The sequence below is a fragment of the Stegodyphus dumicola genome, chromosome 4 (genome assembly GCF_044657685.1).
Source record: "Stegodyphus dumicola isolate Sdum_Otavi_A_Nest chromosome 4, ASM4465768v1".
Taxonomy (NCBI): Eukaryota; Metazoa; Arthropoda; class Arachnida; order Araneae; family Eresidae; genus Stegodyphus; species Stegodyphus dumicola.
In genome coordinates this window covers 4,711,529-4,731,507 of record NC_140771.1, presented here as the reverse complement: position 1 = coordinate 4,731,507, position 19,979 = coordinate 4,711,529, and the positions used below count along the sequence as shown (strand labels likewise).

Sequence of the window (19,979 nt, the reverse complement as noted above, 5' to 3'; positions counted from 1 at the left end):
ATTGCAACCTACCTGCAAATTTTTGAAAGACAATGTGAGAAAGTTAATATAAAACAAATAGATTACATCACTCATCTCCTACCTCTTCTGCCTATAGACATTTCGCAAATTATTTTAAGAGAACCAAAAGACAAATTAGAAGATTATTCTTACATCAAGAAGATTCTGCTACAAAGATTCAAATTAAATGCTGAATCATTTTGAATTAAACTTACTACACACCAAAAACACTCTGAGTCCTTATGGAAAGATTTTACTTACGAATTAAACAATTATCTCGAAGAGTGGCTCCATAGTCTCGATGTTACAGATTTTGAATCACTCAAAGACTTAGTCCTCACGGATCAGCTTAAAAGAAGAGTCAGTAGTGACGTTAAGGAGCATTTTATTGATACTTGGGGAAAAATAAAGAGTTCATCTGAATTAGTACAGAAATTGGATGATTATGAAGCTGTATGTGTTAAAAATACAAACTATAAAACTGAACTTCCTGGCAAGCGGAACTATTCTTACAAACCGACTAATACATCCAAACACAAAGTAGAAAATTGAACAAGTGACATACAGAGAACTCATAAAACCTTTTTAAATCGTGGTCAGCAACAAACAGAGGAAAAGCGACCTCCTTTAACATGCTATGGGTGCGGAAAAACTGGTTTTATCAAGTCTAAATATCCAGACTATAACCCCCCAAAGACTTCAAATTCATCAAATTTTGGCACTATCCAAATCCGATCCTGTTTATCTTCCACTCGGACTGCTGTATTTCGAATTAATATTGGTGGTGTTTCCGGTACAGCTTTCGCCGACACTGGTGCTAGTCACTCAATTGCAAGTGAATCTCTCTATCATATTCTGCAAATACAAGATGCAGTATTTGAAAAGACAACACTACAGGTGTCTTTCGCTGATGGTTTGGTATCTGAAAAAGAGGTACTTCACACCGAACAAATCATTCTTCTCGAAGGCAGAGAGTTCAAAACTCCGCTCCTTGTGTTGCCTGATGCCAAAAATAACTCGACTCTGTTAGGAACTGACTTTCTTCAAAAAGCTAAAATTGTGTTAAATCTTGCTGAAAATAAGTGGAACTTTTCTTATGAACCTCGAAGAAAATATAGCTTCGTGAAACCTCATCAATCCCAAGTACTGGAAGAAACCCCAGTTGTTGTAAACAACTGCCGACTACGAGAAAATGAAGGACAGCAATTAACTACAGCCCAACGGCTTGCAACTGATGCATTGCTTAACAAATATCACACTGTCTTCAAAGTAGGGGGAGAAGCCACTAATCAAAAGCCATCTGGCTTACTTCAAACTCCAGTCTATGCTCAACGTTTTGAGACCTTGTCAATTGATCTTTTTGGTCCCCTTCCTGAAACACCGTCTGGTGAAAAATGGATTTTTATTGTGCAGGACTGTGCCACGAAGTGGACAGAACTATTTGCTTTAAAGGAAGCCACGGCCAGAGAATGTGCCACTATTCTTTTGGAGGAAGTCGCCCTTCGATTTGGGTTACCCAGGAAAATAATAAGTGATAATGGTACCCAGTTTACTAGTGCTGTTATGCAACAACTATGCTATATCTTGAACATTGATCAGTCTTACTCCTGTCTATCACCCACAATCTAACCCAGTTGAAATGAAGAATAGAGATCTGAAACCACGTTTAGCAATACTTGTTGGTAACGACCATCAGTCATGGAAGGATAAACTGCCATTAATAAGGTTTGCTTTGAATACAGCCAAATGTGATTCAACTGGACATTCTGCTGCTTTTCTTCAATTTGCACAAGAGTTACAAACCTTAGATGATGTAAAGCATGATATAAAAGCCGTAATTGAGAACGATAATTTTGTTTCCGAAATTACTCCATATTTGAAACGTTTTGCAAGAAATGTACAACAGGTACGAAAAAGAGTCAAAATGCATCAAGATAAGCAGAAACGATATGCTGACAAAAAACGAAGAGAAACACCGAAATTCGTTCCTGGTGATAAAGTTTGGGTCACCCTCCACCCAATCAGCAAAGGTCCACTGAAGAAAACTGCTAAATTCATGAACAAGAGAGATGGTCCTTATGTTATAGTGACTACAAGATCTCTAACCACTTATGATATTGCCAATCCTCATGAACCAGACAAAATTCTCGGCAAGTATCATGTTTCAGCCTTGAAACCATATCAAGATCGAAATAAGCAAAACTCAGCTCGTGTAATTCCAATGGTTACCTTAAAGAAAAGAGGACGCCCGAAACGTGTAATACCATCCGAATCTGCACCTGTTGCACAAGGTGCTGGTGACGCAAAATCTACTCCTCGTCAAACTGGAGGCCGTCCATCTGATTCTCCGCCCGCTGCACAAAGTAGACAAATGTCAGTTCCTGACTTCTTGCCGAGACGTCTACGAAGTCAGAGGGAGAGGATGTAACAGACCTATTTAAGTGTAATTGAACTATTTTATTCACGCCATGAACTCATGAACTGTAACTGAACTATTTTATTTAAACGCCATCTCGTGGCGATATGAAAAAACGTCAGTCGAACTCCAGCCGCCATGATGTTAGTTTACTATGTCTCTGTTATTCAACTGTTTGATGTTCCATTTGGTATATGTTTCATTTTTATGTATTTCTTTTGTTTGTAACCGTTCCTGTGTGCTCTGTTAATAAATCCTTTTAGAGCTAGCCGGCATTAGTGTCTATTGAGGAACGGCTACATCACACATATCAATTTTCCCCCATATTTCAATTCTAGACTGAAATTATGCCTAGATAGTTTAATTGGAGTAAAGGATATAAGATGGGAATATTATTTGCAATTATGGGCCATGGAACAAAGTTATCACTAATAATTTTCAAGGAGGAAGGGAATGCCAAAACACAATTTACTAAAAGGCATTTACTTCCAAATTCAAAAAGCAGACTATTTAAATCATTAGCAATCATTATGGGAATGATGCCATTACAGGGATGATAGAAAATTGTAACTACATGTAGATGAAGACATATTTTTCAGTTATCATTGATAAACTTCTACTTAGATCATTGAATAAATATCCAAAACAACAAGGAAACTGTATATACAATGGATGACTGAGGGAGAATAAGGTTTGACATCAGCCAGTAAAACAGGATAACCATGAATTGAAATGATAAATTTGTGGTGACAGGTAGCGTGGCATTAAGTTATGTATGTGTGTGTGTGATTATGGCAAAGCCTCGAGGGCTATCTGCCTACGGGAAGGGATGCCTTCATGGAGGACTTTCTGAGGAAAATTGGCTTGTATACACATTACACACGGAGAAAAACACAAAAACGCCTATGCAGGCAGCCTCGCACCTCGGATCGAACTACCAGTCTTCAGTGACTTTACTGCTCGGCCACTGGTGGGCCTGTGGCATAAGTTAAAGCTAGATGTAATTATTAGAGAGTTCTTACAGACCAAAATTTCAGACAAGCTCAACGGGTGCATGAATCTGTCATGAAAAGGAAAAAATACATACAAATGAAGTGGGTGATAGTTCCAAAGAAAGGAGCAGCAATGTACAAATGGATCACTGAATGTTAGCATACACAAGCAGTTAAATAAATAGAAATTTTAAAGCAGAAAAATATAATAAAATAAAACTTATATGACAACAGTTGAAGTTTCCCCATTAAAGCTTTTGAAGTCACATATGGAACATGCACCATTTTATGAATGTTGAATTGCCAAACATGCATTTTGTATATAAATTAGCAAAGAATAATGAATATGTGACTGTAAGAGTATACTGGGAAATGTACCTAATGAGGTGTGTATTACAACACCAAATGATTCTGCACTTGCATCAAAACCTATGCAAAAATCCATTTTTGAGAGTAAGGATGTAAGATACAGCCAGACACAATTGGTTTGAACTCCCATCATGCGAGAGGATGTGTTGCATATATGTGCATATCTGATATACACAAACAAGCACATGAGACACATTCACTGCAGAAAGAAAATTAACGGTTATGTGTGGTTTTTGAAGTGATGTTCGGGAGACCTGTAATTCCCAAACTGTGTTCTGTTTAGAGATAAAGCATTCTTTTCCTGTGAAGGGCATCTTCAATCCTCATAAAGTGCACATATGGGCTTAGGAGTATGTATGCTTAGGAGATCACTTATTTCATAGCATTATTTTGCCATTAATGTGGGATGAGTATCATGGGTAATTATTTAGTTAGCCCATACCTATTACCCCACTGAATAGTTAGTTGAAAGCACTGGATGATTTTTGGAAGAGTTCTCTTTTATTTACTGAATGATGTTCCCATGCTTTTGCATCGCTGACTGTAGTTCCAATATGACAAGGAACAGTCAGAAATGCTCAATATGTCATTTATGAATATTTGGAACTGACCTTTAGGAATCAATGGGATGGACACTGAATCATTAGATTAGACATTAAATGGAATGGGTACCAATGCATAGCATCCACACTCAAATCATTTACCTAGGATTGATTTTATTTTTCTGTGGGTGGCTTTTAAGATCATTGTATATGAAACATCAGTTGCTTCTGACATAGACTTCATGGCAAGAATTGCCATAACTGATGCTAATATCCGTGAAACTCCAGGTATCTTTATAAATGTTCAGCAATGCATGTGAGATTGTTGTCAAACGTCCATCACTGTAAATGGTCAGAACTTTCAGTATCTCTCGTGAATAATCAGTACTATTAAAGTCTGCCTAAAAAAGTACTTTATATTGCTTTCTGTATTTTGATTTTCTGTGTCTCTTCTTTATCCTGAGGGTAGTATACCTGATCATGCTTGTGAATATGGTTCATATTGATATTCTTTATCTCGCTGCAACTTTTTATGCAGAGTTTTGAGACACGCTGCCATAGACATGTGGAATATGTAACGGCATCTATGAACCTGCCAAATGCAGCAGTCTCAAACTGGTGGCCCTATAGCAATTTTATATGATCCACAAATACAAAGCCCCTAAATTTAATTAATATTATTACAACATTATTTATCATGGCAGGAATAGCCCACCAGCGGCTGAGTCGTAAAGTTGCTGAACACCAGTAGTTTGGTCCGAGGTTTAAATCCTGTGAACGGGCTGGCTGTATGGGCGTTTTCATGGTTTTCCCCATCTGTAACGTGTATACGAGCCAGTTTCCCTTAGAAAGTCCTCCACGAAGGCATACCTCCCTTCAGGCAGATAGCCTTCGAGGTTGTGCCATAATCACATACACACACATATGGCAGGAACAGGTTGGGAAAACCTATAGAAATTGCAAAGATAAATGCGTTTCATCACCACAATGCCCCTGCTCATTCAAATGTAACTGCTCAAGAAAAACTGTCAAATTTGACATTATAAATACTTCCACATCCTTCATGTACACCGGATTTGGCTTCCCCAGGCTTTCACATACTTCTAAAGCTAAAATATTTCCTGACCTTTGTCAAATGAAGAAATGGTCGAGGCTTTACAGAGGGATTTTGAAGGGCCTGAAGAAAGTCACTTTCAAACACAAATCAAACAGTTAGAAACAATGAACTAAGTGATATTCAGCTTCAAAGGAAAATAAAATATTAATTGAAACCATTTTATTTTACTTCCCTTACCATTTCAGGAACATTTCAATCTACCTTCACATATACAATTTTTCATTAAAAAGAAACATTATTTGCACTCATAATTTTTTGCAAACTGTAAAATAAGTTCATAAATGTTAAAGTGAATCAATTGAAAATGTAATCTATTGATTACCTAATTAAATGTTATATTAATTAAATATATTTATATATCAGTTAATACAATTATAAACATTAACTGAATTAGATATACACATACATGTATGCAAACACTGCCAGGAATATTACAAATGACACTGCAGAAAATGGCAGCAGATGGTGGCCAATTTGAAAAATACTGAAAAAATTTTCATTCTAAGCAAACTTTCTGTGAATGTAATAATTGCTATTCTCTCTTTGCAAATATAAATTTGTTCCTTTTTTAATAGAAAAAGGAATTTTTTTTTTTTTTTTAAATTAAAGAAAAAGCTAAATCTTTCTCAACATTGATGTTTCTCCATTGCAATACTATATATTATTTACATGCTTCACAGCTCTGGGAGTTTTTATAATTTAAGTATTGTTTTTCTTGCAACTGTTGATCCTTTAACATTGTTTATAATTAATTAATAAAAATCATAAGCAAAGTTTTAATTGTAGAATAATTTTGTAAGACGCAGTTTTACATTCCATTTTTCGTTACAAATATATAATATATATATATTTAAAGCATATAAGTATTATGACTATGTTAAATTACCTCACATAAGATTATTCCAAATGAAAATATATCAACACGTTCATCATATTTCTTATGAGACATCATTTCCGGTGCCATCCAATATGGATTACCAACTACAGTATATCTTTTCTTTCTTTCTGGACGTCGTGTGCTGCCACCACTCTGTCTTCTATTGACCTGTTTATCTAGCATAACTCTTGCTAATCCAAAATCAGCCACAACAACCATTTTATCCTGTGAAATAAATATATTATAAATTTACTACTTTAATATATCTCATGGAGTTATCATTTTTCTTTCTGAGGAAGTAATGTTTCAATAACATTTATACAATTTCAGAAAGCAAACAAAACCTATTTCAGATATTTTGTTTCATGTACATTTTTAATAACACAGATATCTAAGAAGTTTTAATAAATTTCTGTATAAAAATAAGTTTTTATAAAATATTTTATTTAAAACTCATAAAATCACTTCATTGCATCGTATTGTAATTCACAAACAGTTTGTGTACAATATCAAAATATATCAGTAAAGATCAGTAAAGTAAATTAAAAATCACAAAAACTTTTGAGTACAGAGACAATAATTGGGAGTGAACTGAATAAAACTTATAAAAAGCGGAAAGCACAAAGCAGACTTCTTCCAGTAAGAAAATAAATTGTAAGATCATTACTTATATAATATATAAGAATAAACTTTACAATATTTAAAAAAAGAAACTTCTGAAAAAGATTTAAAAAAATATTTATGGATAACTCAATGTACTGTAAGATCTTGTTATTTAACAAATAACTATATTACTTATTAAAGTGGCAATGCCATATTTATATGATGTAACTGTTGCTCAGCAACAGAAGAAATTGTTTAAAAATTGTTATTCTGAAGTTTGACCAGCTAGCAGATGTATGAAAATTTTTCCACTTAAGAATTGTATACAAATTATCTATTTCCGTAAACTAAAAATAAAATTTATTTTCTACTAAGAAGATTATCTGTTTTGTCAATTACTGCAAAATACATTACAGTACAAACGTTTGAATGAAATTATCTGCCCATAATCCTAAAACATCATAAACACAGACAAGATTACATAAGTATATATACTGTGTTCACAAAAGCCTTTACATAGCATTTATTTTCACAAGCATTGGTCGCAGACATATAGTTCCAGTTGACACAAATTCTTGTTTTCAAATTTAAAGAAATCAATCTCATAAAAATTACAAAATCTAAACATCTTATGTTTCTTTCAGTCCCTATGACAGAGGGACCAGCATATGTTTTATCAATAATTTGGGTCATCTGAAACATTTTTGTAATTGAAAGTACAGTACAAAGTATATAAATTGTAAATTAAATCGTCAGTGAAATTTTGCCCTTTTTTGCTATAGTCTATGAACCACTGTAAAATCACTCGAATTTCTATCAACAAAAGATTCACAGGAGAAGCATTAAGACTGCTCTACAAACAGCTTTGCCTAAGGCTTCACCATTGATAATTTTGACATTGCCCATTTCATTATTACCTTAGCCATCACTTTCAATATAATTTTTGTTATTCTTCAAATTTATGGCATAAATTATTCCTATACTACTTAAAGCTTGAGAACATTGTTCACTGTTCCTATATTTTCCACTCAAAAATATCATTTTGCATACTTAAAAGTATGCAAAATGATGTTTTTGTATATATCTATAATATTACCAGTTGGTGTTTGTCCATTAACACTTATGTCTTTAACACATGTAAACCACTAGTTTTATCATAATGTATAACAGGAACAGGAACCATTACTGATCATAAAGTTAAAAAAATTAATAAAAAAATTTATTTGGCTAATGTTACCAAATCTTGCTGTATTTTTCTAATACTTTCACATTTTGCCAATGATTTCTTTAAACTGATTGACAGTTTGATTAACACAAAATAAAATAAAATAAAAAAAAAAAAAAAAAAAAAAACCTCATTAAGAGAGATTCTACTGTATCTTTAAACACATAACATTATAAGCACAATATTAAAATAATGTTCTTACTTTTCGCACTAAACAATTATTAGAATTCAGATCCCTATGGATGATATTCTTGGAATGTAAATAAGCCTGGAAAAAATGTACCAATTTATGAAACACTGCAAAATAACACATTCTCTTATAAATAATAATATATAACAAACAATTTGTTTAAAAAAGGAAAAAAAAAAAAAAAGTCTTATGGAAAAATACCAATACAGAACATCTATTTATTTGCAACATCTAAATCAAGAAATATATTCCTAAAAAAAGACTAACATGATCTGAAGCATTTAAGGCAATATTTTTTTTTTTTCAATTAAAACAAACACTCATGAATTATATCTATTTCAAGATAACAGATTTTTAAGACTTGCTGATTTCTAACATTTGATCCACGTTTTGTAGGTATATTTTCCAATACTGGTTTTTCCATTTTGAGATATTTGAAAATCACATCCACATATACATATAAAATATGTATACATAAGTATTTCTCTTGCATAATTCCTTAAAATTGGTGGGGGGGGGGACTCACCCTGAAAGCTAGTTGAAAATATTGGTTAAACTAATTTTTACACATTTTATTTAACTGCATGTTTGATATTACATGATAATTTTGTAATCATCAATCCAGATCAGGTTTCCAATTTGGCTTGACGAAATTTTGCCATACGGCTTTCAAAAAATCACCAAGCAAAGAAGTTAGAAGATATATGCTATATTTCCATATAATTCTACCACATTACCAAAACTTTAATAATATTACATAAAGGTAATATATATTTAAAAATACGCATGAATTGCCAAATTACCAACTTAAATGTTGTCAAGCTGAAGCCATTTTAAAGCCTGTAAAATGGTGATTAATGCCAAATCTATTTATACACAGTGTAAAAATGCATTAAAAAATGACTTTGTATGTATATATCATAAAAATATAGCAATTCTTAAATTATGCGAAATTTATGAATTTCAATACATATGTTGCTTTTCATATGATGCTTCTTTTTATTATTATTCTTTAAGACGAAACAACACTAATGAGCCATAAAAATAAAACTTTTTCCTTTAAGTTCAAAAAGTTGCCATTGAATTTGAGGCTTTTTGTGAATGCTTGTATAGTCAGAAAATACCCAAGTAACATTTCATTTAAACAAATGCAAGGCTACATGTCATTGTTGTTCCCAATAGTCTTTGAGACTGTACAATGAAAATCTGGAATTTATCTTATACTGTCAAATTTTTGCTTATGCAGACTAGTGTAGGTTAAGATAATCACCATTTTATCATAATATTAATAAAGAAGTCATGATTAATATATGAACATGCTGTTTAAAGGAGAAAACTGTTTTTTAATTAAAAGCTTTTCTGCCTCCCCCCATGATAGAATAGCAACCACAATATAAAAGCAGACATTTTCATTGGTATTCAACTCTGTGTCATCAAATGCAGAAAATTTTGGAAATAATTGAAAGACAGAAATAGCCATACACACACTATATATATGTGTGTGGAATCAATTAGATCTAAGAATATACAACATATATATAATACACACACATATCTACATGATGTAATAAAAAGTTTCTTAATATTATGTGAAAAAAGGAGTAAAATAAAAACTTTATGACATATTGTGTGGTAAATCAAATTTTTAAAATTTAGATGCTTTTTTTTATTATTATTTCTAAAATAATTTTACCATTCCAGCTGCAATATCTTTAGCAAAGTTGATTCTTTGTAACCAGGATATATCAATATTCAAGTTATGAATATAGTCTTGTAAAGTACCACCAGATATATATTCTGTTAATAGATGCAACTTTTTATCTTTGTAAAGAACACCAACAAAATGTAGAACATTGCGATGCTGTAATGAACGAAGAACAGCAATTTCTTTTACAAAATTTTGCTGAGCTTCTTCATCTAGGCGATAAAGCTCTTTCATAACCATTTCTTGACCAGTATGTCGATGAGTAACCTGTACAGAAGCATAGAAAAGAAATATGGAGCATGAAATGTTGATTAACTTGAAAAAAGAAGGACCAATAAAAACCAAAAATTTTCACACAGCTGTATAAATTGTTTACTTACTGCATACAATAATTTTACGATCTATTTCAGTATGTTTAAAATAAGAAACTACACTAAATTTAAAATATATTTTACTTCAATAACGTATTACTCACAAGGAATGCTTGGCCAAAAAAACCTCTTCCAAGAAGTTTCCCTAATACTAAATCTGATGGCCGGAATATTTGCTGATTTTTTGCCTGTACACGAAACGAACGTGTTCTCGTTAGATCGTGTTGCTGTCCTTTAACAGGTAACAAGCCTCTGCAAAATTTGCAATGCATATTAGAATATTATTTTTTATTTATAAAATGAAATTATAAATATTTTCATCATACAGACAGAAGTCTAAATATTCATGTATGTATGTTAGAGAAAACCTTTCGTACCGTTCAAAGCAATCAAAGTTTTGCACGAATATTCTGACAACTTAAAAAATACTGTGAGAGTTTTTATTTTTTAATCACTTTAATGTGAAAGTATATACACAAAACTTCAAAACAATGCCACTAGAAACATTCATGAAATTTAATAACAACAACAACAGTATATTCTTTATACTTATTGTGGAGTGAGGCTAATGTGGAAAAATATTTAAATAACAGCATGATTTAGGCAATAAAATATGAAATACACATTTTAAAATTATTCTGTAGTTTATCACAGAGGTTATTGATGAATGGCAGTAACAACAATTATGAAAATTTCTATGCATATTTTGATTTTTCTTTGGCACCACTCTGCTGGCATTATCACATTCATGTTTCTAGAGATTCCTTGCTTTTATGAAAGAATTCTAAAATAATATTTGTGGGTATTAAAAATAACATGCAGAATATGGATATATGCTTTCTTATTCTGTTAGATGATCTAAAGATTAATTACTTTCAATTAGATATTAAGAAGAATCCATTAATTTTTATTCAATAATGAAGACAACAAGAAACTAAAGATAACTGATGTCTGATATTAACCATCTATAATGACAAAATTCTATATCTAGAAGTTTCAGAAAATTCAAAAAAACATTTTAGAAACCTTTTTAAGATATTTGAAATGCTTTCTGAATCAACATGGTGGATATTTTTGTAGTGTGCTTTTATTAGATGGGATGGGATGAGTGAGATTATTGGCGCTAAACCAAAGATGATTATAATGCACCAAACGTGAGGTAGTATGGTCTAGTTTGATGAATTCAAAACAAATTACTAGTGAATAAAATAAGAAGGTGGACAAATGTACCAAATACAGAGGATGAAGTCACATGAAGACAAGGTAAAAGCACACAAGTAGTAGACATTAAAATACACCTCTCTTCTAATTAAGTGGTTGAGAGGTAAGTCACAGCTATTGAAATATTCCTGACAAAGACTATTAAAACATGGACACTCAATTAAAATATGATGGACTGATAGACAAACATTACAATTTAAACAAACAGGCTCATTCTCAGCCTTCAAGAGGTAGTTAAGTGTCACTCTAGTGTGACCAATTCTGAGTATTTTTATTAGAAAAGAGGTGTTCAACCTTTTAGCTCCTCTTACCACATTGAAAAAAACAAGCTATTTTGGGGCCATATGAACGATTTCTAACACCAGTGGCAACTTGAGACCTTCAGAATAAGTAAATCATACAATTGTGAAGGTTTCACAGAAAATTTTTAGTTTCACTCAGGTTTGACGGCTGAAACAAATTTTTGATTTTCATCTCTAGGAGAGAAATGTAAGAGTTTAACCACATTAGTTCAAATTTCCTCAGAATATACTTAATATAAGAAAGTAAATATCTAAAAAAAAATTTTAATGAATCAGCGATTCATTTGATTAATATAGTGAGCTGAAACTGTCTAACACTAACAATAGCTGATAAGGCAAAAAAAAAAAAAAAAAAAAAAAAGTAACAGAATATTTAAGTAAATTAAACTTTATTAATCTACAATTTTTTTAATATAATAAAGCAAGACAGCAACATAAAATTATTTCTTTCTTATAACAGCAACTTGGATAGATAAAAACACAAACAATATATTAAAATGAAGATAATTACTTTGCACACATGTCAACATAAGATTTGAAATTGTCACTACCAGGGGTGTTTGTGGGACCCCAAAAAATCCCCTGAAACTTTTACGGAGTTACTACCGACATTTTGGAGTTTCGAGAAGGGGGGGAGAGAAATGAAAAATTACAATTATGAAGTATTGAATGACCTAATTATAAAAGTTCAATGAATTACTTTTTTTGCAAAACTAATAACCATAAATTTTCAAACATATAAACTACTACATTTTATGTAAATATTTTAAATTACCTGAATTAATTCTTTAAAAAAAAAATATCTAATTTCTGCTGCTTTTTTTTATTTTCTGACGTTTGTGGGCTTGTCTTTCTTTTGTGGTGAACTTCATAATTGCAGGAAAGTTGACTTTTATTTTCCTCATTTACAGTTGATGAAATTTCCTCGAGAACTGCACATGCAGAGGTAGAAGCAGTTTGCTTTTCTGCTAATGTAGAAGGTTTTTCAGAGACTTTTATAGGTGATTCATCTGAAATACATGTTTTTAAGTCCTCTTGATATGTTTTCCAACTTCTGTTTATATTCAGTAAGAGATCTTTGTGAATTGGATCAGTCATTGGATTTTTTTAGCCATATTTTTCACATGAGGTTTCTTTAGAAGCCATTAAATCATATTTAATAGTCTGCATTGCATCTAGGGAATCAATCTTAAGAGAGGTTCTATAGTCAGTGACAAGTGTATCCATTAAGTTGAATGCACTTTCCACTGATGGGCCATGGAAGCAGCTAAGGCAGGCTTGGACCAATTTAGCCAATGTACGATACTTATAATCATTTGTGAAATGATCTTTTAAATTAAAAACTTTAGACCAATATTTATCAATTGTACACTTGACTTGATTTCCACTTTCATCAGATGTGTAGAGCATTTCTTTGGTGATATCAATATCACTCTGGTATAACCTTATTTCAGCTTCTACTTTTAACTTTTCATTATCACTAAAAACATGGTACATAAAAGATGATAATTTTTCAAAAGCTAATATTGTAGTGGTTTTACCTCTTAGCTCTGGATCTAATGCTGTAAAACTAATTAGATATGAATTTTTAAGGGGTAATTTCTGTTTCATATGCTGTGCTGTATTAATATAAGCTTTCATCAGAGAAATTTGGAATTCTTTTGCTATTGGATGATTTTTTTGATAATTTCTTCAGGAGAGTGGAAGCTTCTGCACCAGTAAATATTACTTTGCTAGGTAGATGGAATTCTGGATTTGTGACATCAACCTTTAATAAATCATTATAAGATGTGCACTATATATTTTCTGGCTTCATAAAAAAAAAGAGAAAAATTTTGCCATCAATTTATAAATACTGGAATGTATTAAATGAAGCATTGGTTCTTTTGTTTCAAATAATTTAATATATGTGTTGAACTCTGGTAATACTGCTATATTCAATAAAGTTTTGTTTTGCATAACAAATAACCCATTTAGTACTCTTTTTTTTCCGAGCTAAAGCATCCTTTGTATGTTGTTGGGAATGCAAGCAAGAATACACCCCTTCAACAATTTTTTTCTGAGCTTCAGAAATATTTCTTTTATTGTATACAGCTTCAACATAAGAAAAATAATCCCCTTTATCAGTTTTATCCAAGTAGTGAAAATAAAATGCAATAAGAGCATCCCACAGATCTTGATTCTTTCTAAAACACATAAAATGTACACCCACCTATGGTCTGGTCTCTTCAAGGGCTTAAGTTTTTTAATGGCAAGAGATTCACAGATTTTGAAAAAATTATCTCTTTTACTGCAGCTTTTCATATCAAAATAGATGTCATCAAACAAATCTTCTAAGTATCTATCAAAACATGAAGCAAATTTTTTTGCACAGTTATTAGCTGTGTGACATGTGTCACCATCAATATCTAATAAGCGAGATGCTTTGTTTGATTGTAGTCTGGTTTCAACACCCTTTTTTTTTCCACGCATGGTGTTGCACGAGTCCATTAATACACTAATTAAGTTTGTCCATGGAATATTATTATCTTCAATAGTATTAACAACTGCTTTAAAAACAGCTTCTGAATTGCAAGATTCCATCTTTAGAGATGCAAAATGATGAACTACAACTTCATTTTGATTGTTGTCATAAAACTGCACCAATATTGCCAGTATACTTTCTTGAGCATTGTTAGTACTTTCATCCAGATTTAGAGAAAATGGAGTCTCCTTTAAAGTTTTAATGATATTTTCCTTAATAGTTTTTGCGAGCTTATACTTCATCTTATAACATGCAGTGGTCCTGGACATTTCCAACGAGTTTAGTGCCGTCTGATCGCGGCTCAACTGTTTGCAGAGTTCAATTAAATTGGGAGCTACATTGAAAGAAAGAGAATTCTCGGCGATAAACAAAGTTATTAATTCCTCTTGGCATGCTTTTCTTGTCACTATATCCAATGGCCGAGCATCAGTCTCCAGTAAGTCATCAATCAGTATTTTTTGAATTAGCATAATTACTTAGTCATTGAATGTCTAATGCACTTTGAATATTTTATGTGCGTCACAGTTTTAGAATGATTTGTGAAAGCCTTGAATCGTTCCCCACCATACTTCAGCAGCGAGTTACAAAAAACACAATATGCTTGTCCAGCAACATTTATTTTCTTGCACCATGTGCCGATGGTATCCCCATTACCATCTCTCCATTCAATCCAATTCCACCTAAATGCATTCCGGACACCTTCTTCTAATTATATAATATCACTATTTATATCGAGAAATTTCATAGTGAAATTCTCTTGCTTACATAAATAAAAAAAATATTTCAATAAACAAAACGAAAAATTTACACGTGCATCAATAAATGAAACGAAAATTTTACGCTGCGGAGAAAAAAAAGTTGAGAAGCGATCAATGACAAATAGCTAATACGGTGAAAAATCTCCCTTCTCTACTTATTGGTGCCACGCCAGGAGAGATAAGACCTTTTAACCCAGAGTCACGTGATCGCACATCTGGTCGAACGAAGCCTCTCCCTTTTTTTTCTGCCGCGCCTAATTGCCGAAAAGAATCCAGAAGAGAATGTCCGAGAACCGGGGGAATGAGTCATAGCTCGCAATACGGAAAGAACAAAAAAGAAGTTTTTCCCCCTTTTCACGCATTATCACTGCCTTTGGAGAAAGAAAGGAAAAGTTATCACCACACTGACCTTGCGTTTTCTGCTTTCAAAGCAAACAAAATTACCCAGATCAAAATAAATAATTCATTATTATTCCTACTTCCTTTTGAACGACGATCCCCGGAATTTCCGGGTATCGAAGTTCAAAATCCCCGGAATTCCGGGGTTTCCCCGGAGCACAAACACCCCTGCACTACACTCAAAGCATTATTTTATTTCATTTTAAAGCATCAAATAACCCATCCATCCATACTGAAAGTGAGCCTCAAACCCTAATCGCAATAGTAAAATGCACCGATGGGTCAAGATCTTGATATTCCTTTTCAGTCTCATGCTTACCGTTTTAGGCCAAATGTGGGCCATGAGTTGAACATCTCTGTATTAGAATAAAAGTGCCCCTCCTTATTCAAGAAAACTATGAGAAGTTCTTTTAATATTTTGTGTCTTTTTGAATTATCTCTCAGATAGATATTTTTCTAGCTTTATTTTAAGAATCTAGCAACATTTTAATCAGGATAGCTCATCTGTGATCCAATTGTACCTAACTATTACTTTAGCTTCATTGGAATGTAATATTAAACTAAGCAGAGTTAGGTAATTAAGTTATAAACTAGTCCTGCTCAAAATCTGCCTGAATTTTTGTAACACCATATTTTGCATCTATATGTAATAAGTGATGCTGAATAGAATTAACTTTAATAAGAAATACATTGTTTACGGTGTCTTTCAACTATAATTAGTCATTGCATTACTTCATTTTATTTAAATGATGTTGTTAAGTCTCCTAATTTTCAAAATAGAAGTATTTCAAACATAATGATCATCAAATTTTATATCACTTTTAAACAAATGGTTACAAAGACTAATAATATTGATCAAGTTACAAAATAAAATGCATGAAGTTTGTAAAACAAAGCAGAAATGTGATCCATGGAGAAATTGTTTAAGATAAAATAAATCATAATCAAGCTTTATGGAAAAAGGAAACTACTAAAACAACATGTAACAAGCTTGTCCAGTCACCAGGAGAAGACTCTAGGATAAACAACCATGTTCCACACTTTTAGCCACTTGCTTTGGCAAGTTTAAAGAAATTTATGAAACAAATTTACGATGTTATGAATGATTTGAGGAATCCAGATATAGTCAACAAGCAAACCAATGATAATCTCCAGTTATGGCAGCTTTCAGAGACAGCTAATAATACTTACACTGCTCAGATTTCAAGATATTAAAACATTTAAACTGTTGACTTACTGATTGAGAAATTACTAACAGTAGCAACATATCAAATAAGTTATGCCATTACATTTTGACCAAAAAATTATAAATGTATTGAAATGTAATGTATATGCAGATTCATGATCAGAAAGGAAATTCTCTGTAATCTTTTTATTTTATTTTGCTTATTTTTACTTTTGAATTACACAAATAAAAGACAAAAATTCCATGAAATAATTAATACTGGTTGTAAGACCTGGATTATGGTTCTAACATGGAGATAAAAAGTCCTTCTGCCTCATTAAAGATTGGAAAATTTCCCCAAGACTTAAAAAAGTGTGATAAATCAAATGTCAACAATTGTACGTATAGAAGCACATTGTGAAATTGCCCGCATGAGTTTGTATAATGTAACAAAGCATCTACACACACTACACTGTTTATTCATGATTTTTCTACATTAAAGGAGAAAATCTCCAGTTATTCTCTTGATCTAGCCTCTCCTCATATATTTTCAATTGTAATAAGTTAAAAAATCAATCCTGAAAATATAAAAGTTTGATTTAATCAACAATACCAAGTGAATTTCATGACAAAGTAATATATGATAAACAAATAGCTTCAGTTTAAAAAAAAGGCTTGAAACAGTTTGTTCATATATTTTATATTCATCTATATTTATTTAAATAAGAAAAGTCTGATGTGGACACCACATGACTTCCTTGTACAGCCAACTGAACTATACACATTTTTTTCTGCACTTCATTTAAACATATTTCCTCGAATTCGTTCTCAAGCAGGGCAAAAATACATAAAAAATCAAAGCATCTTCATTAAATATTGTCAAATAGAGGGAAAACTTAAAACATCAAATTATTAGAAACAATTAAAAAATTGTTTTTGCAATATTTTAATTACTTTTCTAATTTTATAATCAAATGAAACTCTAATTTCGAAGAGTTTCTGCAAGATAACAAGCCATTCGGCCAGCGCACAGGAAGAAAATATTTTTGATGCACGAAACTGAAACTTAACTTTTGATCCCATTGAGCAAAAAGACACTAAAGTCATGAACCAACTGACTTAATTCACTATTCTACAAAGAGTTTCACATGAAAACAAATGGCAACCTCGTTAGGCTTAACTCACCATTTAAACTTGTTGATAATTCTACAATTATTGTATGCAGATTAACTAAAGGCATAAAAACCCTAACAAGAACTCAGGAACAACATAATTCAATCACTTTTAAAATAAAAAAGTCACAATTTGCCAAAATATAGGAATAAAAAAAACTAATTTCATCAAGCCAAGTAACACAATGGGAATATATCACCATTCAAATGGATATGAGAGCAGTCGAAAGGGATATTTTCTCAGATTTGTTTCAAACTGTACTAATAGCTAGAAAATACCTTTCCTATTAGTTATACTGACAATATTTATTACTGTGAAATTAATATGAGGAATGACATAGAGAAATATATAAACGTCTTAACACAGTATTTTCTTTGCAAGATGACAGGAATTTTGACAATTGTTCCTTTCGATAAACCAAAACACCAGGAAAAATAAATTAATAAAATACTTAAATTATAATTAAATAAAATAATAAAAATTTCAACCAAAAAGCTACTAAACATGAAATTTCATATAGGAATTTATTTTAAATGTAATTTTAAACAGAACTAATGTAATCATGGTAAAAAATTGCAAAAAATATGCCTAAAATATGCCTTTGACACTACATTAGAGCATAAGAATGCAATGCTTAACATTCCTATCCTGGCAACATATAAATTAACTCCCTTCACAAAATAACATAACAAATAGAATTTAATCCAGTGCAGAACATTTCATAAAAACAAACTGATATAAAAGTAAAAACACATAATTTAAAACAGAATTACCTAACAAAATTTCGAGGCAGTGACAATGACCTTCGAAGTCTTTGTTGAGCAGGTCTGTGTGATAAAGAGCACTTAGGTACAATATGCCTATTTGTAGGTAGGAACTGCGAAGAATCTAAGGAAAAATTCATTGACCGAGATCGTATAAGCACAGCAGGTTCATGTTCAACAGTTAACTGGACTGGTTTATCACGAGCTTGAATTAATTTTTTAACCTGAAAATTTGTTTAACAAATTTTATAATTACCTGTTAAAAGCATATCAGTAAAATAGATAAAAGACAGATTTAAACATAAAAATGGAAAAAAATGTAAATGCTAAATTATTAATTTTAATGAAAATGTAATTTTAAAATCTGCCTAAACACAGTTACAAAGTAATTTTTAATAGCAATATACTGTCAAGAGAATGAAAATAACAGCAGTGAGAGAACATGAAGTAGTATTTCCCGCTATACTGATAATACTGTGGCAGTCCTCGGTGTTATTTTATGTGGTCTGTTGGTGTTTTGCTTATGTTGTCATCTATTAGCATATAGGGATATGTTGTGCTAGGAGCACACCAGCATTTTTGAAAGTGGTAAATGCACTTGGGATAGAATATCAGTCAATTGAATGTTTTGTAGCAGTGCTTTATTTCAACAGTTTCCTTGTACGAGCATTTGATTGGCCTCAGGACTACTACAATGTCTTCATCCATAAATTTCTGTTCATGGACAATCCTGCTAACCTTATTATATTATACAAAAATTGAAATATATGCATTTATATTTCACAAAATCATCTGGATATCGTTTCATGACATAAATGTTTTTAAAAAAGATATACATTTTCCTGGTTAAAGCATGAATTTCACAAAATGACAGATATTTCCTCTACGCATGAATAAGAATATATAATGTGTCTAAAAAGTTCATTAAATGACTCATTATCTCGATAGAATCTTTAGCGAAGCCATGCATTTAAGACACATGATAAGTATCATATAGTGTGGAATAAATTGGCCATTATGATAAACTATCTGCAGCCGTTTAAAAGAGAGTGTGACAGAGTAACAAGTGAACATCATGTTTTACTATAAATAGAGGAAAATGGTGATAAAGACACATTAAATGATGGTGTAAGTATATGAGACAGAACCATGAATAGAAATATATTTACAACTGGTTCAAACATTTTTACCAAAGGAAGTAACTCAGGATTACCTACATTCAAGTTAGCCATTGGTAAAACAGTTATGATAGAAAAAAAAAAGCAA

The 19,979-nt window shown here is 31.7% G+C and overlaps 1 protein-coding gene across 1 annotated transcript in view; it reads right to left on the bottom strand.

Moving 5' to 3' along the window:
* LOC118188908 (LIM domain kinase 1-like) overlaps nt 1-19,979 on the bottom strand; it is a 51,812-nt gene that overhangs the window by 15,226 nt on the left and 16,607 nt on the right. The window contains exons 7-11 of the mRNA XM_085814488.1: nt 18,723-18,937; nt 10,512-10,659; nt 10,025-10,303; nt 8,344-8,409; nt 6,323-6,538 (exon numbers count right to left, since the gene is read on the bottom strand). Of these exons, the coding sequence (XP_085670614.1) occupies nt 6,323-6,538; nt 8,344-8,409; nt 10,025-10,303; nt 10,512-10,659; nt 18,723-18,937 (924 nt within the window). The remainder of the gene's footprint in view (nt 1-6,322; nt 6,539-8,343; nt 8,410-10,024; nt 10,304-10,511; nt 10,660-18,722; nt 18,938-19,979) is intronic.